At 41.7% G+C, this 26,324-nt stretch overlaps 1 protein-coding gene across 2 annotated transcripts in view; it reads left to right on the top strand.

Moving 5' to 3' along the window:
* Positions 1-7,661: 7,661 nt before the first annotated feature.
* TRPM8 (transient receptor potential cation channel subfamily M member 8) overlaps positions 7,662-26,324 on the top strand; it is a gene marked incomplete at both ends in the record, with an annotated part of 34,782 nt that continues 16,119 nt past the window's right edge. For both annotated transcript variants that reach the window (XM_082762854.1, XM_082762855.1), the window contains 13 exons: positions 7,662-7,751; positions 9,368-9,441; positions 9,856-10,012; positions 13,226-13,403; positions 13,751-13,923; positions 15,125-15,299; positions 16,408-16,475; positions 18,766-18,963; positions 21,095-21,197; positions 21,678-21,796; positions 22,134-22,424; positions 23,529-23,624; positions 24,561-24,690. In XM_082762854.1, the coding sequence (XP_082618980.1) occupies positions 7,662-7,751; positions 9,368-9,441; positions 9,856-10,012; positions 13,226-13,403; positions 13,751-13,923; positions 15,125-15,299; positions 16,408-16,475; positions 18,766-18,963; positions 21,095-21,197; positions 21,678-21,796; positions 22,134-22,424; positions 23,529-23,624; positions 24,561-24,690 (1,852 nt within the window). The remainder of the gene's footprint in view (positions 7,752-9,367; positions 9,442-9,855; positions 10,013-13,225; positions 13,404-13,750; positions 13,924-15,124; positions 15,300-16,407; positions 16,476-18,765; positions 18,964-21,094; positions 21,198-21,677; positions 21,797-22,133; positions 22,425-23,528; positions 23,625-24,560; positions 24,691-26,324) is intronic.

The following is a 26,324-nucleotide window of genomic DNA, read 5'->3' on the forward strand; positions in this document are numbered from 1 at the left end:
CTTTTTAGTGTGCCATTTAGCATGTCATTGTAGACTTGATGGAGAAGTGTGTTACATCTTGGAAAAACAGTTGGTTAAAAATAACAAAATTGCTTTCAGTATTTCCTATTAAATCCTTGTGACTGGAGCAGCCAGCTGGGAATGACATTCTACATGGTTTTCCACAGAAAAGGAGTAAGAATCACAGGAGCTGGTACCTTTATACAACTTTGATTGATCTCCAGCAGTGCACCTGCCTGCCCGAATATAGGGAGAAGTGAGTAGGCACAAAGTGTTGTTTCTTCACAGAACCATATCTTCTGAGCAGTTGTTTCCACGGACACAATTTTAGCTCTTTTGGGTTTTCCAAGATCCATAAAGAGCTTAACCTCAAAAAAGCTCTACTGTTTGTATTTTCATTGCCAGACTTACACCGGAACAGGATTTATCATGCCTACGCTTTAGGTAGGACTCTGGTATAGTTTCAGTAGTTTCACTGACCTTTCTTGGAATGAAAAACACCTTCTGAAGCTGCTCATTTTATGTAATCTTAATACATTAATTAAAACTTCAGCTGTGTAAGTAGGCTCAGTTAAGGTAATTGTAACTTCTGGTTATAAACAAGAAGTGAAGCCAACAAATTGTATTGTCCGAAAGGAAAGAGACTTCTTGTGGTGGCTGGTAGGTGCACAGAGCATCCCAGTACTTCATGTACAGTTCTTTCTGCTGGGAGAAATGAGTAAGTTGGCGTCTTAGCATGGAGAAGGACAGATCTTCCAGCATTACAGCATAGGTAATAGAGAATAGAGGCAGAAACCAAACCAAGTTCCAAGTACAAACCTGAGGAGGGACCCTCCTTTCCTCTTTTAGCCTTGGCGTAGTTCCTTTCCATTTGTTTTGGGCACTGAAATGACTCCGTGGTGGCAAGCCACATGAAAGAGATTGCTCTCTGCTCTCCTTCAGGTTGGTCTGTGTGAGGGGAAGGAGCTGATGCTCTTCACCCATGCTTAGTTTCATGCACAGCCCTGTAACACTGATGGAGCTGGTGCCTAACTCAACGCTCAGCCTGTGATTCTTGTGATTACTTTGTCACAAAAGGTGTGTGTGTATAAGTCTACCCTTGGCCTTTTACTTAACCTGAAGAGCTTACTTCATTTCAGTGCATTTGTGGGTTCCTTGCTGCTATAATATTGATTTGTCCTTCCTGCAGCATCTTCTGATGTTCTCCTCAGCCACTGATGGGAGGGACAGTGGGGATGGGATGAAATGACAGGCAATTATTCTTATTTCTTCACAGGTCTGTTGTGGAGTCCATGCCAACTATGTTCAAGGTGCTTTTGGGGAGAAGTGCTAATGTCCTATCTCATAGTTCACATTAAACAATTTTAATTGCTTTCCTCTCCCTCTCTTGTAATGCTTCAGAAATACAGTTGAGCTGAGCTGGAGACAGAATGAAAAGGATTTGTTTTCCCCAGGGGAGAATGGATCGTACCGTCTCCTCCTCCAAAATCACAACATAACAGGATAAAGAGTCATACGAGCTGTTATGCCTGCCCAAGGTGAATTTCTGCAGTTTGGATGAAAAGGGAAGAAGTGGGTCATTATAGGAAAACATAAAAGGGGGCGGGATGCACTGGGCAAGGGGTGCAGAGGGCAAGTCATGCACAGCAAATGAGCTCCTATGTGAAACTGCAGCTGTAGAAATGTTTCCTCAAGACTGTTAGTAGACCATAGCCGAAGTAAAATAAATCCAAAGGCATTTCAGTAATAGAAATAGATGGTGGTTTGTTTTTTTTTTTTTTGTTTGTTTGTTTTTTTTTTGTGCATCTCCATGGAACACTTCACTTTTGTTTCTGTAATTACTAAGTACCCTGGCTGTTCCACAGCAGGATTTGACGTCTTGTTCTCTCTGGTGATCTGGTAAAATATACAATTACTATAAAATATATCACAGAATTGTATAGCTTAGAAGAGACCTCAAGATCATCAAGTCCAACCTCTGACCTAACACTAACAAGTACTCCACTAAACCACATCACTAAGTTCAACATCTAAACATCTTTTAAAGACCTCCAGGGATGGTGACTCCACCACTTCCCTGGGCAGCCTGTTCCAATGCCTCACAACCCTCACAGTACAGAAGTTCTTCCTAATATCCAACATAAAACACCTCTGGTGCAACTTTAGCCTGTTCCTCCTCATCCTGTCACCAGGCACGTGGGAGAACAGACCAACCCCCACCTCACTACAGCCTCCTTTAAGGTATCTGTAGAGAGCAATAAGGTCACCCCTGAGCCTCCTCTTCTCCAGGCTGAACAAGCCCAGCTCCCTCAGCCGCTCCTCGTAGGACTTGTTCTCCAGGCCCCTCACCAGCTTCGTCGCCCTTCTCTGGACCCACTCGAGCACCAACATGCCCTTCTTGTAGCGAGGGGCCCAAAACTGAACACAGAACTTGAGGTGCAGCCTCATCAAATCCAAGTACAGGGGGATGATCACCTCCCTAGCCCTGCTGGCCACACTGCTTCTTACACAAGCCAGGATGCCGTTGGCCTTCTTGGCCACCTGAGCACACTGCTGGCTCATATTCAGCCGACTATCCACCAATACTCCCAGGTCCTTCTCCACCAGGCAGCTTTCCAACCACTCATCTCCCAGCCTGTAGCTCTGCTTGGGGTTGTTGTGCCCCAGGTGCAGGACCCGGCACTTGGCCTTGTTGAACTTCATGCAGTTGGCTTCAGCGGAGGTCAAGTCAAAATACTCCTTGGTATTCTCTGTGAATTAAGAAAGACAGCAAGTTCTGTGGCGTTTGGCCAATTCTCACTGAAATTTCTCCAGTGGAAGTAGAGACCTGATTTTGCTGGACTACAGGAGATATTCATGTATTTGATGTAGGTTTGGAATACAAGTGATAGCAATTACATCTTACATATGTATTCTTAAATCAAGAATGCAGATGTGCTGGAAAGTGTGAATTAGTGCCAATGGGGGAGTTCTTGTCTTTGGAAACTGTGGATCATCTTTTCCCGGGGAGATTAAAGAACTCCTAGCATGTTCAGAGATCATTTCTGACTTAGCGTGGGGTGCAAACTCCCTCACTAGAGGTACAGATGGACTTGCTACATTTGAGAGACACAAAGTGCTCCCAAAGACCATTTTTGCTATGCCAAGGACCAGGCAGAATTCTGCAGTTGGTTTTTTAAAAGAATGTTTGAGACCCCCTTTTATGTGGCTAGGGCACTTATTGCAGATATAAACCCCGGGTAAAGATTCATTTTTCAGTGCCTCAGTGGTTTTGGTGCATGACCACGTAGCTAACGTCTGCTTCCAAAAGCTCTGTTCCTGTGAACAGAAGTGTTTTAGATACCCCTGAGCATTAGCTGCACGTCTTTGATATGTTTCCTTATGTTCCTGGAAAGTAATAGATTACAGGTGAATTATGTCTTTGGGCTGAACACACGTGGCAGAAGCAGGCTGAAATCACTCATGATGGAAAAAAAGCTCACTGGCATGTGCTGTTCTAGTGCAGGTTTGTCTCCTGGATGGTGAAATGGCATCCCATGTTGCTGGGTACAGGTTGAGCGAGGAAACTAAATAAAGGAAACCTTTTTCTTCAGTTTGGCAGAGCACAAGAAATAAAATACAAACCATTAATAGCTTCCAGTGGTTTTGGACTCAACCAGTTTTTACTGCAGCTTAAGGTAGGCTTCATGGGATAGCTCTTACAGAGCACGTGAAGTGGGATGTGTGTGTAATGCTTACAGGCACTGGCTTTAGTGAGGACTTAAAGTTCTGCACAGTAATCATTTCATGATTAAAATGAGCAATGTTTAGAGTCTAAGTTCCTTCTGCCCTTTTGCTCCTTATTTTGTAGTTGAACCAACTGGATAACCAAGCTAAGAGGGAAAGAAAATGAAGGAATGAAGCGCATGGTAGCTGCCTTTTTGTAAGCTATCAATTACTAACGTGCAGTATGTCTAGCAGGGGCAGGCACGTCACCGTTAGAAACTGCAGAGTGAGTTAAATGAAATCTTCTGCAAATGCAGATGTGTGTACGACAAGGTAATGTGAGATTTAGGGTAAGTAAAGCTATCTCTGTCACAGAAGGAAAGATTGCTCTGAGGATGGGGAAATCTGGATCCATTCTCTTTCTTGCTGGTGCTGCTTGGCGTCAGCATCTTCATGCTGCCAGTCCTCGGTGTGCCAGGAGGCAAAAATGCTTCTGAACCTCCTTACTCCTCCTGCTGCAAAAGCAACAGAGGTACATTTGCTGAGACTTTCTGGTGGTTATCCACATATGTGTCTGGGCCCACTTGGACTGCATGCTGGGAACAGATATCTGGGAGCATCATTCCCTCAGTTTCTGAGAGGAGAAAAGCCTGGAACGGGGTGTGTGGAGGGAGCCCGGCACACACCAGGGGGCTTTTGAACTTGAATGATTTGGGATCATAATTCAGACTGCCTTTGCACAGCTTAGTGACACCCCTGATCAGCAGGACCTAGCACTGTGAGCCTCTACTTGTTTTTTATAGTTGTGTTTTCAACAGCAGGTCTTTAATTGCACCACAGACTGGTTTTGCCTTGGGCCTTTTGGGCAATATGGCTTTTGTTCTTTTCCTCCTGTGGTTCTGGGGTTCCTGTCGGGTTACCACTTCTGTCCTCCACAGCTGGATGCAGTTTGTCCTTTGCGTGCTCATCCGTGGCAGTGCAAAGTCAAATAGGGTTGTGGGGAGTGGTTGAGCTGGACACGGGGTGACATCTGTCCCAAGTGGTTGACTAGAGGGGTGTAGGAGGTAGTTCAGCAGCACATGGGATAACTCTGCCTTCTACAGGGGAGTGGGCTGGGAACAACGTGGCTCTCCAAGGAGGTGCTGTGAATTTCGTGGCAATAGAAATTACTTTCATCAAAGCGTAGAGATACATGGCTGTTCATTTTGGAACTGTAAACATTAAAATCTATTTCTTTATTCCCATAAGCATTTTGTTGTATTTTCTAGCTTTTTAACAGAGCTGCTGATGAGATAAATGAGCTGCAGTATTGTTATCAGATTCTACAGCACGCCGGCAGCAGGTGGAGCAGAAACTTTGCTGTTCTTCACCTCCTGCAAATAACCTGCAACAGTCATTTATTTCCCATGTCCTGCTGCCGTTATATCTTTCTCCATCATTAATTGGTGAATAATCCTGCCGGTGCTTGCTCCTGTGCATTTTCTCTTCCTCCGTGCCCTCCCTTAAAAGGAAAGCATGACATGGATTGAAAAAGGTGGGGCTTTGCAAGCCGAACTATATCAAAACCTTCCTCTTTGAGTAATGATTTCAGTAGGATTGCTGGGGCATATTCTGGAGACTTTGGTAAGTGCTCCACACTGGTACATGATTAGCCTTTGTTTTTATCTGTGCTCAGGAGTAAATACTGTTCATATGCTGAGGCTGAGGTAGCTGTACCTCTGAAGTTGGGCACTGTCCTTTCCTTTTTAGAAGCTGACACTTAAAGCCAGTTGCTAGAATTATGTCGATGTAAATAGTGGTTGGATTTATCTGAAACCTTTCTGGAAGTGGAAGTTGGTTTTGATTTTCAGATGCAGATGAGATTTTTAAAAGCCTATTTATTAAGGTTTCCTTTATTAAAAGGTATTGTTTATGACTTCTATTTTTTCCCCCATTAGACTCTTCCAGGATGGAGATTTCCTTGGAATATGCTCCTCTAAGTGCTATGGAAATCACATACTTAGTCTTACACTTTATAGGATTATTCCTGCTTTTATCTACTGTTTAGTATTCTCAAAAACTTGTCAGTTTGAAAAGCTTACATTTTAATGCAATGGTCTGTGCTTTAAACAGTGCCTTCCTATATATTTAATGGGTTTGAAATCTGATCGAAAATGAATTGCTTTTGCCTGTTACATAGACTGAAGCTGTCACATCTATTAAAGTGTGTACAACTGCTATTATTCCTAACACTTGTGGTGTTAATGAGTTTCTCTCCTAAATATCTGCTAAGCACTGTGGTATCAAAAACTTGAAATTGATATTGTGCTATCAAAACTTGAATTGAAATTTAAGTCTAAGATTTTCAGTGTTCCTTTGCACTCCTGCTAACTTTTTTCAATTTGTTTGCAGTCTATTCATTCTTAGCAATTATTTAAAAATGCAGGGAGACAACCTTTGAATTTCTTTAGTATTTTGAATGAATAACGTAATGCCCTTGTTTCCATTTAATCTTAGCTCTATACAGTTATGTCCATGGCCACTTTTCTGGTGTTAACTTACTAAACAAATCAACAGGTAAAGTAAAACTCAGCCAATAAATGTTGCATAAAATCAGACCAACACATATTTCTTCCTGCACAACTTTTATCTCAAATTATACCTTTTACAAACATTTTTCTACATCCAAAGTCAATGATGTGAAATGATGAGAACTGCATGCTGGGTTAGCTGGAACTGTCTCCCTGTGCATAGGCATTGTGGTGGAGAACGCTTGCTTTTGTTTTAAGCAATCTAGTGAATTTTAGGGACAACACCCTCCCAGTCATCACCTTCTTGGCTGATACCGGAATTAGTTAGAATGCTTTTTGCAATCTTCTAGTGCTCTGTAGCAAAGCTCTGTAGCCCAGACCCGAGGTTCACCCTAAGAAGGGGCTGGTCCCGCCAGGGGTTTGCAAGGGGGTGCACATTTGCAGTGGCACACACAAACACAAACCCACCGGGTGCAGGGGCTGCGGCCCCCCTCCAGTCTCACTCAGCAGCAGGCATGTGGTTCAGAACAGAGGTATTTCGGAAAGAGTAAATTGGGAAAACAGCACAGGCTCCAGTGGTCAGCCAAGCAAGCCTGGTAACCAGCACTGGTTTGTATGCAACCAGCTCCTTTTATACCCTTTTCTGCCCATTCCTCCCTTGTTCCTTGTAAATGTAATGTAAAGGGAATTGAAGCACTTGCTGTTGGCATAAAAATAAATTTGTTCTGTGCTTTGGGGTGTCATGCAAATGAAGTGATCCTCCTTCAAAGGCAGTGAAGTCAGTGCAGGTGTCTGCTCTAGAGGGTGACTGATGTGTATTCGGCTCCAGGGCTGGCTCGTTAACTTTCAGATGCAATAAACTTTAAATCCACCTGCTCTTCAGGTTGCATCGTTGCTAAAGCAGTGGATGGAGACATGAGGGACCTGAGTTCAGGTGCTGCAGTGCTGCGTCTGCTCTTCTGGTGTGCTTCTTTTTACACTGCAGTCCATTTTCTGTGGTTGGAATGTGTCTTATTAATATTCCATTTAATTTGTAAACACACTGAACTAGGAACTGCTCATTGTATTGAAACAATAGCCCAAATCCTCAGCATGCCCATCAGAGATGGGAAGGCAAAGAGAGCTAAGATACTGCAGTGAATTGAGTGGTGCAGGATGGCACATACACTCCTTCCTCAGAGCATGTTGACTTGGACTTCTTTCTGAAGTGGGGAAAGAAGGGGGAAAGTCTTTTTGTGGAATGAAATAGGAGAGAAGATCTCTGAATGGTAGTTTCACATCTGAGGAGTCAATTTACTTTTAAAATCTCTCTGCTGGATTTAAATAAGTCTTCCTTTGCCTTTCCAGGGCGCTGAGTGTCCTTGTTGATTTTACCTGTTGGAAGCAGTGATCATTGCAGTGAGCCTTTCCACCTCTGCTGCACTCCTTCAGGTTTCCACAGGCACCATGCGACACCGAAGAAATGGCAATTTCGAGAGTTCCAGGCTTCTCTGTTCCAGCATGTCTCGCAGCATGGACGTGTCATACAATGACAGTGTGAGTATCAGGTACATCCTTGATAAGCTTGGGTACTGTCTTGGGAGTGGGACACGGTGGTTATGAAATAGGTCACGTCAGGAGAAGTTTGACTGATTTGTCAGTTTTCCTTTCACGGAGTTTTCCCAGGCAAGTGAACCTTCAGGCAATAATGGTACTTTGCTGACTTGCTGGAAGTCTAAAGGTGTATGTATTCCTTTTGATCTGTATAAATTTTTATTGTTCATTGTTAGTCTTTTCTGGTTTAAAATCCTTTTTCACATTTTGGTTAGAGACAAATCCTCTGCTTCTATAGAGAGGAACTTCCACCTCTTCATTTGATGACAAAGGCTGACAACAGATAATTACACTAAAACCCCTTTCAAGCCTCAGTCATTTGCTGATCACAGTCTGGCAGTGTTCTTGCTTCTGCTAGGCTTGAAAGTGCTGTAATGATTAGCTCTTATGTCTTTAGCCTGTAAAAACCACAAAAATGAAAAAAGAGAAAAAAAAAAGAAAAAAAGAAAAAAAGTGGAGGGAACCACTTGCTAATTATGTTCTTTTCCATTTCCTTTCCTTTGGATATTATACTCATGTTTTGGATATTACACTCATTTTGAATGCTTTTCCACTTGAAAGAACTTTCTTTAACTTCTGTTTAACTGTGAAGTCTGTCAAACTGGTAAACTAAGCTGTAACTGTATTCTTGTGCTTTTGATCTCAAGCAAAATCTTGGATTGCAAATCTAAGCTGTGCTTCATAAACAAACAAAAAAAAAAAACAAAAAAAAAAAAAAAACAAACAAAAAAAAACAACCTCAAGCCATTGTCTGTAAGTGAGAAACTTTTGTTTTGTTTTGTTTTGTTTTCCTGGCCTGCAAAGGCAGATTAGGAAAGAATTTGTAGCTCAAAAGTTTGAAAGCTTCCCCTGAACTTCTGGAGTTTAAAGGTTAATGTGACGGTTTCATGTGGTTAAACAAGCTGGAGAAACTTTGTGTTCCACTGAGCTCACATAAAGCATGACTTCAGTTCAGGTCTCCTACTGGGGTCTCTGTGTTGAATTGAAATAGCCCCAACCCAAGAGGATATTCATGTCTGCTTTTCAGAAAAAGTGTTGGTTACAGTGATTTAAGAACTATCTGGACCACAGTTAATCACTGTTTGGAAAGTATTTTCAGTTTTAAGTGCTGAAAGTTGTTTGGAAAGGTGCCAATAAATGCACATAGAAATCTCTCTAGCCTATAGCTGACTCTATTGTGATATTGGATACAAGCAAGAAGTTTTCTTTGGGGTCTTTTTGGATTACAACTGCTGAAATTCAGGTAGGCTGTCTAGCAACGGTATCAAATCTGCTTTGCTGTTCAGGATTTTTTATGAGAGGAAGCCCCACTTTTTACCTCTTTAGTGTATTTTTTTTTTTTGGGGGGGGGGGGGAATGCCCATTTGTGATTTTTTGTAGTCTTTTGTGTCATGTCAATTTCCCTCAGTGCTTTCTGTGTTCCCCCAGCCATCCATGTTGAGAAAGCAGACCTTAAAAGTTGCACCAGTTTCACTTTGTGCTTGAGCTGACTATGCTGTTACTGAGGTCTGTGCTGTTTCATGAGCTATTGGAGGTAATATTTCTTTTTTCACCCCAAGGATTTGGTCAACTTCATTCAAGAAAACTTCAAGAAGAGAGAATGTGTCTTTTTTACAAAGGACACCAAGTCAGAGTAAGTAGAGATTTTTCTCTTGTTTTGCAGACATCAGGGAGGCTGGGAGCTGAGGGTATTTTCTTCCTGCTAGGCCATGTGGCAGAGGCCAGTCAAGGAGCAGACTTGAGTCCCATGCACGACTGGTGCCACAACTCCTCCTGCTGCTTGGTTTGTTTTATTTGTACTATCCTGCTCCCAGACTTTTCATTTGGGACTGCTACTGTAGTTATGCTGTGTTTCACAAGCTCCAGATTTGTTGCAGAACAATACTTCTTGGAAATGTCCTGGTAGAGGAGAAGTTTTGAAGGTGGTGTCAATTGTGAAAAATTCCTGTCTCTTGTTAATAAAAATAGTTACTGAAAGAATTGGGGGCTTACTTTTCTGTACTCAGAACAATAACTGGGGTTTGGTGCCTGTTCACTCTTCTTTCAGGGGCAACTTGTGTAAGTGTGGATACCCTGAAAATCAACATATAGAGGGCACTCAGATTAATAACAATGAAAAATGGAATTATAAGAAGCACACTAAGGAACTTCCCACTGATGCCTTTGGGGACATTCACTTTGAAAACATGGGAAAAAGAGGCAAGGTAAGAGATAATATTAAAGGTATGTGTTAGGCCCCTATTGGGTGCACCGCATTAGGAGTCCTTAATCCAATGCCAGCAAAAACTTCTAAAAGCAGAGAGGGTGCAGCTGGAGTATATTTTATTTTCAAGGAAATAGAAAGATTTAGGCTGCAAAGGAGACAAGATATCAAGCCATGATAGCTATAATAAAGAATAATTTCTTTTGTTTTAATAGTTTTTATAGGCAGGTGGTGTTGGTGGGGTGAAAAGAGGTTATCTTTTTCCAAGTGTGGCAAAAGAATGAAGGTGATGCTCATTTATTTCTTTATTTTTTTTCTTCTCTTCATGTACCTAGTTTTATTGTAATTTGCATGTTAATACAATTCTGAAGGCCTGGAGTTTGGAGGAAATAACTTCAACTAGACCTGTGATGTCTGTCACTGGGACTCTTTACCCCAGTGTATCAATGTCCGTTTGCAGTAGCATTTTGTGGTCCTTGTCTATACTGAAATGTGGTGGGATTGAAGAACAACTCAGCACTTTTTAACCTACCTTTAGTAGTGAACCCAACATGCTGTTCCAATGCCTGAACAATCAGGTTGCTAATAAAGATACTTTGTTCCTGACTGTATGACTTTAACACCAAGGCAAGATTGTTTTCTTGATTGTTTTCCTCCTCCTTTCCAGTGTGGACTAACCTATGCTTTAGAAAGAAAATGGTGTGAGGATGTACACTAGTGTAACTCTTGGGACATGTAGCACGTGTAGCATGTTTTACCTTTGAAAGTGCAACAGGATCCATGAGGTAACCATAGGGCTTTAATCTGTAAGGATGTAAGACCTATCTTCTGAGGACTGGTGTTCTTCAGTACACAAGTTGTCATGCCTGCTTGACACAAAATCATTATTGATGCTTTATAATGGCTTCAGAATCATGTGCAATGTCATTCAGCACCTGCCAGCAGAGCTTGCTGGTCACTCATGTGTATTGCCTTCCTCCCTAACGGTTCTGTGTGCACAGTCTGTGGACATACAGCTTTTCTTTACATATGTTCCTATCTTATGCCCTGTACTGGACACTCTGAAAGGTGCTTTGGGATGTTGGAATGAGGCCTTTTGTGCTGCACGTAGAATAATAGAGTAACTTTGTTTAGAACTCTTTCTGAAATTTTCTGGTAAAAACTCCTGCTCGAAGCACACCCAGTTTGTGTGGCAGGGCTCAGGCCCCTGCCCAGTTGAAGTCTGAGTATTCCCTGGGGTGGAGAACCTACAATGAGGGTAAATTCATAGAAAATATAAGATATCAGTGGAACTTCAGACGCTTTATTGTTTTTCCTCTTCCTCTCTCTTTTTCCTCCTCACCTTGCAGCCCCCTCCCTTCAAATCCAAGGTAATCAAAGACTGTTTTCAGTGAGGGAAGAGATGTTTTATTCTGTGCTGCACTTGAATGCCTTTCTGAATTCAGCTCCTGAGACGTTTCATTGCCTGTGTTTGAGGAGTGGATGAGTGTGAGCGGGAGCAGTTGGAGTGCACTATTTGGGTGTACCAGGCAGATGGCACTGTTGTATCTTGGAGAAAGCAAGTGGCTAACCCGAGGCATTCACCTGACCGAGTACAGCCTCAGCAAGGACTCTAGAGGTGGGAAGTGCCAGATGAATAGTTGGTGGTGCATAGAATACAGCTGAGGTGTGTTTACGATTACACATCCTGATGATATACGAGAGAACAAGATGAACTGCGTGGGCAGGTCAGCTTCAGTACCTGTTGTGTTTTTTTTTTATTATTATTGCTTTATATAGATGAAAACAAGTTATTCAGCTGGAAACCTTTATCTGCAGATGAAACAAAGCTGTATTCATAAAGACATAAAGGACTTTGTGTTATCAGTACAGAGCCTTGTACAGGAGAAATTCCTTCTAACTATAGAGCTAACAAGGTTTGCATTGGGGATTGTTTAGCAGCTCTGTGGAGCAGTTGTTTCTGGCAGCTTCCCCTCTCCTGCAGAACACCCAGTTCTCCATGCATTTGATCATCCTTGGAGTAGATGTTGTGAGATGCCATCAGCTCTCGTGTAGCACCTTGAACCTTTTAGGCTTTCTCTGTGATGTGCTGTTCTGAGCCAGATGCAATAACTAGCCCTGGGAACCCTTCCTAGAACAGATGAGTATGTTCTTCAGTTTAAGTTAACTGCCTCTTAAGTTTTAATTTTTTTTTTATTTTTTTTATTATTTTTTTTTTTAGCAGAGAAAACAGTCAAAAAAAGCCCAGAGCTTTTACATAAATGGAGAGACGGTAGGTCTATCTGAGGACAGATTATCTATCTTATGTTCTTTATGGCACCCTCATTGAGTATTCCAGATTTGCTTCAAACTTGATAAAGTTTTCATGATGTGTTATATATATATATATATATATGTTATGATAGGAACACCATATATATGGAGTCTAGAATTTCTAGTTTGTCAAATTAAGACTTTCACAGTGTACTCAAAATACAATTCTAATTATTTTTGTTCACTTACAAGAATACTACCATTAATCCATAAAAAAAAGCACTATACATAGCTTTGTTAAATTTAAAATTGTTATATTGCAAACTTCCTTGGTTCATCCTGTGCATCCCATGGTCAGTGTTCTTGCCTTCACATCTATAAGCAGCTGAGGGCAAGTAGATTCTGAGAATCTACTCTTGGTTCTTTACAAAGACTGTGGACATTTAGTAGTAGTGGCAAAAATCATATTTTGTGGACTACACAGTTTATCTTCTGCCCTGTTAAAGTTGTATGTGGCAGAAGCTGGTAGTGCAGTTTCAGCACTGCAACTATTTGAGTTGCAAACTTCTGACAGGTTGAAGTTTTGGGACTGAAGCCAGAAAAGGTGGAGCTGGAGATTGTAAGGCCTGCAGTCACATTCCTTACTGTGCTGCGGGTCTGAAATTACCATTTAATGTTCCGCTTTAAGACTGTGCCTTATCTCTAGACCTGGTCACTGAGCTGTCAAGAGACAAAAGTACCTTGGAAGTCCTAGCAATGGTCCCTGCTTGTAGTGGGAATATTAAAATACTTTAGAGGAAGAAATGAATACTTAAGCTCCAGTTCTTCATCACTTCAGCCTCTGTCTGCCAGCTATTGGAATGAGAGTGTAGACTAGAGAAGAAAATACAATTCCTGGTCTGTTCCCAGCTAACACTAATTATCTCTTGTTATTTGTTTCTCTTATTTTTTCTCTCCAAAGTACATCCGTTTGTCGTGTGACACAGATTCTGAAACACTCTATGATCTCATGACACAGCACTGGCACCTGAAAACCCCTAACCTTGTCATCTCTGTCACTGGAGGTGCAAAGAACTTTGCACTCAAGCCCCGGATGCGCAAGATATTCAGCAGGTTGATCTACATTGCCCAGTCCAAAGGTAAAGATCTGCAAATGGATCTATGTTATTTTATTGGAGTTTTGGAGAGGAAGCATCTCAAAGGGTCAGAAGGGAAGCAGTGCCTTCAGTTTGTTTCTGCTTGGCTGATGCACTTGGGGCAAATGTTGCCCAACAGTTTGTAAGTAACAGGGCTGAGAACGAGCCATCAGGCTGCCTGTGGTAATGTAAGTTGTGTACTCTATCTTTTGTGTTTAACTGAAGAATAAATGTCTCCTTTAAGGTAAGATCTTGAGAGGGAGTTGGGTTGTGATGTTTTAAAGGGTGGGTGTTATGAGAGTGGGTATTCCACTCTATTCTCCCAGGTTATCCCCCTGTGCTATCCCCAGGGGCCTGGATTTTCACAGGAGGCACACATTACGGGCTGATGAAGTACATCGGGGAAGTGGTCAGAGACAACACCATCAGTCGGAGCTCGGAGGAGAACGTGGTGGCTATCGGCATAGCAGCCTGGGGCATGATTTCCAACCGAGAAAGCCTGATTCGCAGTGGTGATAACGACGTAAGAAACTTGTTCAGTCAGTGGGGAAATGGAGACAAGGCTCTGCTGTAAATTGTACAGATTGTCTCCAACCAAGTGGTGCTCTCAGCAAGAACGATGTCTAGGCTGATGCTATTGGTCATGTAGTGACTGACTTGAGTCAGTCAAGAGCTCTTCAGCTTGTGTGTTCTGGTAAAGCAGAGCTTGCCAGACTTTTTTCCAGTGCAGTTTTTGTGTAGAAACACATCTGTCTGCTTAGCCTGACTTTGCATGTCCTAAACAATTCAGTCTGGGGCCAGCTTTTCCTCAGCATACATAGCAGTGAGATGAACTACCAGGTGCTCTTCCCAGAGCAGGAGGGAACTCAAGTGTCTAAGGTGGTCACACATCAGGCCTGGTGGGGGGACCAGCAAGGGATCTCAGCTGTACGCGTAGCACACCTGTGTGGATGTTCAGCTGCTCTAATTTCACATATGGCAGAGGGTTAGGGAATAACCTCTTCCACAGTTACTCTAGCTGCTGTGAAATCCTTACACGGCAGTAGTCCACAGTGGGGATCCCCATGTACTAAGACACATTGTGCCAGCTGTTGCTGTTAGGGTACTGTCATCCCATCACTCAGATACACTGGCATAACTCCCCTTATCTTGTGCCTGCCAGCTGTTACAAAGCTTGTCTGAAATCTATCCGGCTAGGTAAGGAAAAACAGTTTTAATTTACTGAGGGCTCTGAGAAGATTTGAGGCTTGGACTAGATGATCTCAAGAGGTCTATTCCAACCTCAGTATTTCTACAGTTCTCTGAGGTGCTGAAAGTAAGTTTTGAGGTGTTGAAAGTAAGTTTTCCACAGTTTCAGTGTTTCTGGTGGCTGAAGAAAGCTTACTTTCCTTTTGCATTGCTTAATAGGATTTCTGAAAGGACTAAACTGTCACAATTTCATTCTATTCCATTACCTGAGGTACAGTTCTGAGAGAATTGTCTCAAATCAGGCTGCTCTTGTAAAGAAAAACTTTCTTCACAAATATTTATATTGTGCTCTTTCATGGGGTTTATCCCACTGTCTTTTGTGTGTGTTGAGGCTGTCAGTGAGCAGTGTCTTGAATCAGGAAATTCAGACTCCTAAATAATGAGGAATTGTTGGTGGCTCAGGGTTTGGCTGTCACTGTCTTGTCCTTGAAGGCTTGTGCATGCATCTCTGTTAAACACTGTATTTGTGATTCCAGGGGTACTACTTGGCCCATTACATAATGGACGATCTCAAGAGAGACCCCCTCTATTGCCTGGATAATAATCACACCCATCTCTTACTGGTTGACAATGGCACCCATGGGCACCCAACGATAGAGGCAAAAGTACGAACTCAGTTAGAAAAATACATTTCAGAGCGGGTTATTCCAGGTAGGTGTGGATGTCAGGTTGCAGACCTCCTCCTTATACCTTGCATGCTTTGGGGCTCATTAACAAAGTTTTTTTCTGGGAACAAAAGAGTAGTAGTAGCGTCCTGTGAATGCTAGGCTGGAAGGGATGTGTTGTCTGCATTATGTGAATGCTCTTTCAGGAACAGCCAGACTTCCTCAGTGCAATCTTCTCTCATCTTCCTTTCTGCATGTGACAATAGTCCTTTGTAGGACACAGCAAATAATGTTTCAGCAATGCAGCCCTTCCTTCTCTTCCTTCTGAGCTATCTGTGGCAGGCTTGGATATATCCTATGGATATATCCTATGGATATATCCTTGGTTCTGCATATATCCCACCTGGCAATGAATTCCAGGTAGCTGAAGCACAGGTACACAGGAGCTGAAATTAGGCTTTTCCAAAAATATTCATTTCTGAAGGTGATTGATTCATCTGTAACCTGCTCATTTGTCTTTTGGTTCCTTTGCCAAGAAGGGAAAAAAAAACAAAGGAATTGACAGGAAGTTCTTAATTAAATATTTTGTGTGTGTGTATATACGCACACATACATATATATATATATATATTTAACTGTGTACCTCAGCTAGAAGCATACGTGCTATTAGTCATGATGAAGCATCCAGGATTATTATGAAACTTGATATATCTCTTAAACACTAGCTGCTAGAGTCATGGGAGTCTTAGCTATCCTTTACAATTGAAACTGTGAAGAGTCAGCAGTTCTGAACCTTCAGCTTTTGATAAGGACCTTGTATATAGGCTCAAAATGGTCAAAGCAGTAGGTAAATAGAATAAAATCAAATGTATGGGGGACATTGGAACTAATAAAAACTCTGATTGCTAGGAGGAAGAAAGTATCTATTGGAGAAGGCTGTCTGATGCCAGCCTAGTCAGACTGCTAGTCAAAACAGAGCTTTTGTTTAAAAAAAAAAAAAAAAAAGTTGTTGATAAATTTAGCAAAACCAACAGTAAACTAGTATCAAAATGAGCAGCTTGGAAACTCTATCATTATACTGAGAAGAAAAGATTTGATCAAATTGCAGTAATGAGTTGAAACTTTTCCCGTTTTTCTTTTGGCATGTTCCGCAGAATCAAATTATGGTGGGAAGATTCCAATTGTATGTTTTGCCCAAGGTGGAGGGAAAGAGACTTTGAAAGTAAGTTTATTTCTTTCATTTCTTTCTTTCACTTTTTGACAGTAGGGGCACTGATCTAATCTTTAAGAGAGATTAAATACTACTCCATGAGCAACATGATAAAGTATCCCGTCCAATTATTCACTGAAGAATGGTTACTTGCAAGAATGCTGGCTTGCAACTGTTTTTAAGTGTATGAAGTTTGTTTCAGTTGACATTTTCTGTGCAAAGTTTCTACCTTAGGCTGACATTCTGAAAAACTTTTAGGTGGAACAGTTCAGTTCTTTGTTCTTCTATAACAAGTTAATTTGAGCAGCAATCAGAGTAGTCATTGTCAGCCATGTAGCTCTTGATCCTTGTTGTATGAGGTTGTCTTATTTTTTGGTTTGGCAAAATTCATCTTGCACTTGCTTTGTGGAGATTAGTGTTTTCATCCAATATGCAAGGAAGGTGAGTTTGTGTTGATTCTCCAGTTCAGAGCTTGTTTGAGCTGACTTGATATCTGCTCCTGAGAACTGTGGGCCACACATAGTTTAAATATAGACAGCTGAACAAGGCAGGAAGGCTCTGCTGATTCTGATCCTGTAGAAGGAGAGGGATTAGGCATCATCTTCAAATAGAAAGCAGGTAGGAAGAGGATGAACAGAATGCACCCTTGCAGGAATGAACATGAGTGACCTGAGTGAGGAATATGAGATTGAAAGAGCAAAGGGACCTGGGGCTAGGGTAAGAATAAAAAGATGTGAAATCAGGATGTGTGGAAAGGAAACAAACAGTGAGTGAGGATGAGATGGTTTTGAATAGCATGCAAATAGAAGAGCTGACGTAGCCTGGGTTGAAGAACCTTGAGAAAGATCTGAGAAAAGGCCTGGGTTTTGCAAGAAGGTAGGGTACAATGGAAAGAGTATGTTAGTATTTGTGGCAGTAAAATTGAAGTAGAGGTGATATTTATAATTGCCTAACTTGAAGAGCTTATCTTGATACTACCCGTTCTGATTAGAATTGTAGTTTTTATGTTGAGGCTAATCAAACTAATTTGCTGTCAGGATGAGAAAGAATGTGTTTCTAACAATTCTAAGCACAGTTTCTGTTATCTCTTCTTTACTAACATTAATCAATTAATCTAAATCACTCTGTGAAATTTCAGGTCATTACCCCAGCCTCTGTGTGTTTTCTGGTGTTTTGGTTTCATGCACGTGATTAATTCTAGCTTTGCCCACAAGTAGACTGTAGATGAATACAGATGCACAGTTCAATGGACTAATATGAAGTCCTAAGATGAGGTAAAAGCATCCATTTAGGTTTTAGAGTGAAGCTTTGCTGAAAGTGTTATCTTCTTTTAGTTCCACATTGCCAGCTTTTAAGAGAGGATTTTGTCATCGCTGAAGGAGTTGTTTCTACACAGCATGCAGTATAGCAACATGAGAAGCCTTATGATTACATGCATGGAGAGACAACAAGCCCACTGTTGAGAAATGACACATAACAGACTTACCAGCTATCTAATCAGTATGAATAAAAGCCTTGTTAAATTGAATGCATAATTCCTGAAAAGAGCTTCCTCTGAAAAGTTACTGGATGATAGTTCAATTAAGGGTTATTTATCAAGGTTACAAGTACACTGAGACATCTGTGTCTGCCTTCTTGATCATTTATCTTTGGTAAATGATCTTGATCATTTATTAAGCCTGTATTCACAAGGAATAGACTGATCAGCCCAAGGTGACACGGTAGGTTCCATGGTGTGGGTGTCTGTCCTTGCCATGCCTTACTCCTGGTGGTGTTGGCCAGGAAAGCTCCCTATTACTCATCTTCTGTGCCTGTATCATGACAGGAATCTGCTTTAGCAGAGGAGTGGTAAAACTGTTTCAAGCTTCTGTTTTAAACTCCCTGTGATATAAAACATGCACTTTAGTTGGACCCTTCTTAAGAAAACCACTTTGATCTAGCTGGCAAGAAAAAATGATTTGCTTTTGTCATGAACCCGTTGTCCAATTGAAAAGAGTAAGTAACCTGCTCATAGTTTTGACAGTTCCAGAATGATTTTTTTGCTTTGTGAAGCTGTCTCTGAGTCTGTTCTGATAGCTAATAGGTGCTCTGTGGTTGATCATAAATTCTCTTTGCTCTGTTTGTACAGTTTTCTGGCAGGCAGCTTATATTCTGGTGGTGTTCTCAGTGGCAATGATGCAAATGAAATAGGTATCTCTTACTGTGGTCTTTATAACAGGGGGGCTAGCGGTCCTTCTGTCATTACTTCAGCACATTTTTCAGCACATTTCAGCACATCATTTCTCCCTCTGTGGCTCCCTAGTCTATCCATGTGGCCATCAAGAGTAAAATTCCCTGCGTTGTCGTGGAAGGCTCTGGACGGATTGCTGATGTTATAGCTAGCTTGATGGAGGCAGAAGGCACTCTGGCTTCTTCATGTGTCAAGGAGAGCTTGCTCAGGTATCTGCCTCGCACTATTTCAAGGCTCTCAGAAGAGGAGACTGAAAGCTGGATCAAATGGGTAAGTGCTTGCTATTGTAGAGAGGCTGAACATGGCAGAAGGGTAGAAAATAAACGGGAGGTCAGGAGCAGCTAGTCTGGGGAAAGACAGATTGAGTTTGGGTTTAGTTCTGGGTACAGGATTGCTAAAGCCAGGTTGTTGTCTGCTTTCTGGGTGCTTGTGATTCCTCTGGAGCACTGGTTGCTGGATGTGTCTCTTGGCAGATGTGCTGGTTGGTGTCCTGACTCCCTTGTGTGCTTTGTGCAGGTATGAAATTGGATATGTTGAATCAGGCCTCACAATGCTAGATCCTGCTGGATCGCTCAGAGGCAGAGAGGTATTGCTGCTGCCCTGCAGGTGTTCAAATTGTAGCAATTCTACTCCAGGATTCTCACATTTCAACAAGTTCAACAAGATTTTGCCTTTCTTCCTGCATCCTTTAAGATACCAGGGTGGACAGATTTCCCTTACAGACCATGGACAAGATCTTTAGTTCTAGAGGCTTAGTTGGTCATGATTTCACCACAGTAGCATCCCTACATCATCTCAAGTAGGACACTTGCTAAATAGACTGTGGACTTACCAGTAGTGTGTACATGGGATGCAGTTGAAGGTAGAACATTGTACATACACCAGCAAAATCTTCTTTTGCCTCTCTATCTTTGACCACAGAGCCCTCAGAATTTAGTTACCGTTGTGATCCTACGTGTTTTCTGGAGACTGGGGAAACTGGAGGACTGAGGAGAGCATTTGCTCTCTTGGGTTGGTTGGGCCTGACTTAGGAAACTGTCTTATCTCTCCAGTTACTTGCCCACCAGAGTGACCTGTTTTTAGACATATTTCTGCCCTCCATGACATGGACAGAAAAAATGGATCTCCAAAAAATCTTATTCTGTTATTTTTCAGAAGTCTTAGTTCCAACAACACTTCAGCCCACTCAACAATACATTAACTTAAGCTAATTGACTTTCTCAATTAAAAGCCCAATGCTTTATCCTGGGGTCTGATTCTGTTTTCCTCTCTTACTTAATTATCTCCTACGCGTGTTCACAGCAGGGAGCTGGCAGTGGAGAGTGATTGCATGTTCATAATGGGGGATGGAAAATGGTATGTTCCATCCTGTACATTTATGTCTCTTTCACTCAGCTTTTCTTCCCACCTTTAACTTATTATTATTTATTCTTAATGGATGTAGCATTGCAAGTTGTTCGCAAACCCTGGAGGGGAATTCAGACGCTCATATTTCCACATGTATTTCCTTGGATATGAACCAAACAAAGCTTCTGGTGTTGAAGTTTAAGGAACTATTTTTTTTCTGATAAATCCTGAGTCAAAACTCAGTGAGAACTTGGCAAAACGAGTCCATGGGACATCCTACAAGTTCTGCTGGGCAACGTGCTGTGCTTTCCCCAGTTTTGAGCAGCAGGGTTAGACTAGACCTCCAGAGGTACCTTTTCCTGATTCTGTATTAACAAGCTTACAGGAAAAAGTAGGTTGTGGTCTTTTGCAGAGACAGGCCTGCAGAAAATAAATCTGAACTTGTATTTTGAGCCTGGGGGCTGTGCTATCTCATGCTGAGGAGAAAGAGCTGCACTCTGAGCAGATCACAAGCCTCTGGTTTCCACAAAGACCTGCACTGGAGAGTGTGGAGCTGCTGCAGGCAGCTTTCACAGATAAGCCACTTTTAGTTTCTGCTGGGATGTCTTGTCCTTCAGTTATGAATGACTAAGATTTTTTGTTTTCTGTACACTAGAATGAAAGCTCAGTTATGTGAGAAATTATCTGGTTTCGACAAAACGCAAGGAGGTAGAAGCAGTGGTTTATAATAAACTGCCAGGCATTTGTTGAAACGTGGCCTGTCACAATCTGTTTTTCTTTATGAGTGGTTTCTAATTACTGAGATTATATCTTTTTGGTAGCAACAATCTGCATAGGGAGGAATCACAGTCACTTGCTATATATTCAGAGGATAATTAATCTTGGTGACTTTAAATCTCATCTGCTTCTATCTGGACTTGTATAAGTTTTAACTGTATTTGGAAATAGGACTGATGATTGCTACAATATGAATGGGAAATTTTTGTTCAAGATGCTCTAGGAGATCAACTGCTAAACGGTCTAGAGTGCTTTGGAATGGTTCTTCTTTTTGTAGATCAAAGAAGTCCTCGAGAACCCTCATTTACTGACAGTTATCAAAATAGAAGAAGCTGGAGATGAAATTGTGAGCAATGCCATTTCTTTTGCTCTCTACAAAGGCAAGTCGTTGTTCTGTTCTGTTGTGTTTTTTTGTTTGTTTGTTTGTTTTTTCTTTGTGTATGTTATATAGATGGACAAAGATGGGTTACTCTGGGATTTTGAATAGCAAGGTTCAGCCCTAGGCATGTATATCCTCTGTTGTGCTTTGAGGCGTGCTTGCTTCTTTTTTCTCAGATGATTCCTATACCCTGCTCTGTGCGGAGCACATGGGCATGTTACTTGAAGCATTCTGGGAAGGTGACATTCCCATTTCCTGCATGCTGCATGAAAGGGAAGATATACACATGCGTTGGGCACTAGATGTGTTTCTAAGTTTCCAGAGGCCCCTAAAACCCAATCAGGAAGATGTGCATGAATCTGGGGAAAGATGCTTGGTAGGGGTCTTGTTGAGTAGTGCGTGAAAAGCAGAGATGAGTAAGTACACCAGGAAGCTCTTCTGTGTCTGGTCTTTTACCTAGAGGATTGCTCTTCCTCTGCAGCTTTCAGCACAAATGAACATGACAGAGATAACTGGAATGGGCAGCTGAAGCTGCTGCTGGAGTGGAACCAACTGGACCTGGCCAGTGATGAGATCTTCACCAATGACCGAAACTGGGAGGTACAGATGGCTTCTGTCTGAGTGCAGTGGCATGGGCCAGGGGAGCAGTGATGTAACAGAGCAGAGAGATGTAACAGCAGCCACTGTCTCAATATCCTATCCTCTGTGTTAAGTAAGACCACCTTTTCCTCCTTGCACTGCTTGCAAAGGTGATCTGCCCATGCTGGAAGTAGTCCACACCATCTAACAAATGCAATTGCATATGGAAAAAGCTGATTCTGATGAAAGTGTGCCAGCATGAAGGAAAATGTGGCAGTTAGTTACTTCTGTCTGGCCTTTAATTCATCTTTTCACACCTCACATGCCTGCTAATATTTGTTCTTCCATTTCTTCCTAGTCTGCTGACCTGCAGGATGTCATGTTCACAGCCTTAGTGAAAGACAGGCCCAAATTTGTTCGTCTCTTCTTGGAAAATGGCCTGAACCTGAGGAAATTCCTTACCACAGAGGTCCTTAAGGAACTGTACACCAACAACTTCAGTAGCTTGGTGTTCAAGAACCTGCAGATTGCGAAGAACTCCTATAATGATGCACTTCTCACATTTGTGTGGAAGATGGTTGAAGACTTCCGAAGAGGTCTCAAAAAAGATGATAAAAATAGCAAGGATGAGATGGAGATACATATTTCAGTAAGTGATGAACAGTTGCATTCCACTACGCATCCCTGAAAAGGGAAAAATGCAAAAAATATGTTTTGTTTCTGGTATAGTAGGATTTGCTTTTAACAGTTGGCCTTATTTTATACTTAACATGTTTCCTCATATTACAAATACTTGTAAAGATTGTTTAGCTATGAGAAAAGTGGCTGGTTTATTTGGATGTTGAGTTGTAAGATTTTCTATTAGAGCAATCAGTGCTGTGATGCTTGTATTTTACACCAATATAAATTCAGAGCCCAGTACTGAAGTACCAGCTGGGCATGAGTAATTTGGACTCATATCTGGGTATAGAGTATTGTATTTTGTGCTCTAAACCTTGCTTATTGCAAGAGTGTCAAGCACCTTCTGGACCTTATTTCATCGTCAGATAGAACCGCATTTCTTAGTTATCACTAAGATCCAGATCCAAATTGCAAAACTGGAGCCTAGGGATCAGATATTAAGTGTCTGAAATCAGTTGTGGACTTCAGAGACATAATGCAACATGTGTGACAATTAGGGGAAATTTGGTTTAAAACTGCTAGTTAGCTTTGAGAGTTTCCACTGAAGCTTTTTGCTTCCTAAAAGTTTTGTTGCTCAGGAGTTATTTCACAACCGCTTTGCAATCTGCTGGTGCAAACTGTCCTAATACAAAGCAGTTGGTAGCGTAGAACTTTGTGTCTGTTTCAGATTTTGTCAAGTTCAGGGTCTTGCTCGAACACAAAAGGCCTATTGGTGTAAAATTAGCATTCCTTTTAGAGGATCCTAATCTGTGTTATTTAAACACAAAGTCAAGCTGTGAATGAGACTGTCTGAACTGCATGGGTTAAAGCAGAAAGTGATTTTGACCCAAATGTCCTTTAATGCACATTTAGGAAAAGCAGTGGGGCTAAGTCTTCCAAACAAAACAGGAAAATATAAGGCTGCTGTAACTTAGAGTAGTGTGTGACAAGTGCCAGATGGCCAAGAAAGGGAACATGCGGAAAGGGAATAAGTGGGATGGCTTTAAAAGGAAGAAAACAGAGAATGGAGAATGACAGGCTAAGGACTTGTTCCAGGAGCTTAGGTCTGAGGAGTCCTTGCTCTTCCTTTCAGAATGAGTGTCCTATCACAAGGCATCCATTGCAAGCTCTGTTTATTTGGTCAGTTCTTCAGAACAAGAAAGAGTTGTCCAAAGTCATTTGGGAGCAAGTAAGTTGAGTTCTTTGTTCCTCCGCACACATCACAGTGGTGTTCCTTGTCTTTGGGCTATAGGCCTTTGAAGGCTCCTGATCCATCTTCGAACATAAAACCACAACAGATAATTGTTACGTGGCTCTGTAAGTAGGTTGAATATTACCCATTTTGTGCGTGGCTATGGGTTTCATATCTTCCTTTTATAATGTCAGGTATGCGTCAGCAGTCCAAACTAGCATTTACAGATAGTTACATTTTCTCATCTGTTTTCAAGTTTGAAGGCTGAGTTCATAGAATCACTCAGGTTGGAATAGACCTCTAGGATCTTCTAGTCTAACCTAGCAGACCTGAAGTCTGCCCTCTGGAAGTCCGTGGTGGCAGTTCTGCTAAGGCCTCTATTCCACCGAGTTCCCCCCACCGTTCTGTAACATGGATGTGTTGTGATTTCGGATATTTGATTTAAATCCATTTCTAATTTTCATTAGACAATATCAAATACATAAATTCACATTCATCAAGTACATAATTCACAGGTGGCAAATGTGAGGCTAAATGAAAGCAAAGCTAATGAATGCTCCTGCTCATATTGGTCTGTGTCTCCAAAATTGAGTACGTCTTCCCTGGTATGCACTAACAATAGTACATTTGGTCCAGGCTGGTGGACAATAAATATGGTAGTGTAGCTCACAGCAGAGCAGACCCTCTTCTGTGAATCTTCTGTCAGAGATAAAAAGCTGGTATCTAACTGTTAAACAGGAGAACTTTTCAGACTGGTCACAAAGATGTTACCCAACCAGTACAGTGATAATTATCATTCGTTTTGTAGAACTGGTTCTTCATTGGCCAGTCTTGACTAGGAACTGAGCAGCTGGAAAAAGAGCAGGATAACTTTTAAAGAATATATCACATTCCCTTTCCAGAAGGGTTTACATGACTTTACTCTCTCCATAGACCAGAGGTTGCACTTTGGCAGCCCTCGGGGCCAGTAAGCTTCTGAAAAGCATGGCAAAGGTGAAGAATGACATAAATGCTGCTGGTGAGTCTGAGGAACTCGCTAATGAGTATGAGACAAGAGCAGTAGGTAAGTGCCTTCAGTGAGTCCTTTAGAAATTTAACAGACGTGTCAGAGATCAGGATGCTGTTTCATTTCTTGGAATGTTACTTGTTTTAATGATCTCCAGATCTGATGTATAGTGATGATTGCACAGTGATGTTTTTATTTTGTGCAGATAATGCAAACTGAAAACCATGCTGTTTTTGTTTAGCAGAATGCAAGGCAAGAGAATTCATTAAATTTGCCTGAAATGCTGCCCAGAAATTCAGCCTGATTTGGAAAGAAGAGAATGACATCTCAAAAGGGAGTAGAAATAAACTTTCATTTAGAAAACTAGATATCCATCATCAAATCATAAAAAGATCGAATGGTTTGGGTTGGAAGGGACTTTAATGACCACCTGTTTCCAACCCCCTGCCATGGGCAGGGACAGCTTTCACTAGACGAGGTTGCCCAAAGCCCCCTCCAACCTAGCCTTGAACACTTCCAGGGATGGGGCATCCACAGCTTCTCTGGGCAGCCTGTGCCAGTAATATCAAAATATGTTTTTAATGCTTCTACACTGTCTGTTCCCATTAAAATCCATGTTTCCTGTCTGAACAGCTTGCCTCCAAAAGCAAGAGTTCGGGCATTTTTTTGTAGAGATCTTCTTTCATTGGGAAGAAGAGTTGCCTCTTGTAATGGCAAGGCTGAAGAAGGGTGCCCAGAAATAGAGAATACAGAATAAGAGAAACTTTCTTCATGAGTACCAGTAACGTTCAAGTTGAGAAGTGTCCGCCTTCAAATTTGTAGTAGTACTGCAAAGTAGGAGTGAGAATAAATTACAGTTGAAAAGTGTATTGAATCCCTAAATTCTGAACTACAAAATCACATGCCTCTCCTTGTTCCCCAAAGACAAGCGATACTGTCGCTTACTGAGAATGCAGATCTATCTCAGTCCTTTTTCTTTCTTTGTATGGCCTTCAGTTTCTCCTGTTACAAAAGGTTGTCAGTGATCCAGAACTGAGCCCTGCATCTCATGTGCCAGAATAACAAATATTTCTTATTTAAAGACTAATTGGTGACAGGATGTGGTGGGTGCTCTTTATTTATTTTTTTAAGACTACCATTTTCTGGAACAATAATGCTCATATTTTCTTAATGCTTAGATATCCTGCAAAACATTCAGAGAAATACACAAATGAAAGCCAATGCAGGTGGCAGATGGCAGATTAATTTGTAGCACCCACAGTTTACAAATTGTCTGTGATCCGTACTGTAGTGCAGGATTGTAGTTCCTTAACTTGGAGGGAAATACCATAGTGTTGCCTCTGGGGGCTTTATTATGGGTTATGGCCTTGTTCTCTTGACTGATCTGGATATGGAAAATGGTCAATCTGTAACTCCATTTCTGTCAAGCAATTTGCTGTCATAATCGTGAGTCCCATTAGGTGATGGTTAAGGTGTAATAGCCCTGCAGGTTGAGTAGGGAAACCATGGAAATGTTGCTGGAAAGGGCCTCTGGAGGCCTTAAGTCCCACCTTCGTGTTGAGGTAGAGCTCTTACCAAGACTAAATCTCTTCTGTCATGGTTTTGCTTAGCCAAATCTTGAAAATCTCCACAGACTGATAGTGTTTTATTGCTCCTAAAAGCAGACCGTGTTTGTCCTTGCTCTAGGTCTA

Source organism: Aythya marila (assembly GCF_965140915.1).
Source record: "Aythya marila genome assembly, chromosome: 6".
NCBI classification, from domain to species: domain Eukaryota; kingdom Metazoa; phylum Chordata; class Aves; order Anseriformes; family Anatidae; genus Aythya; species Aythya marila.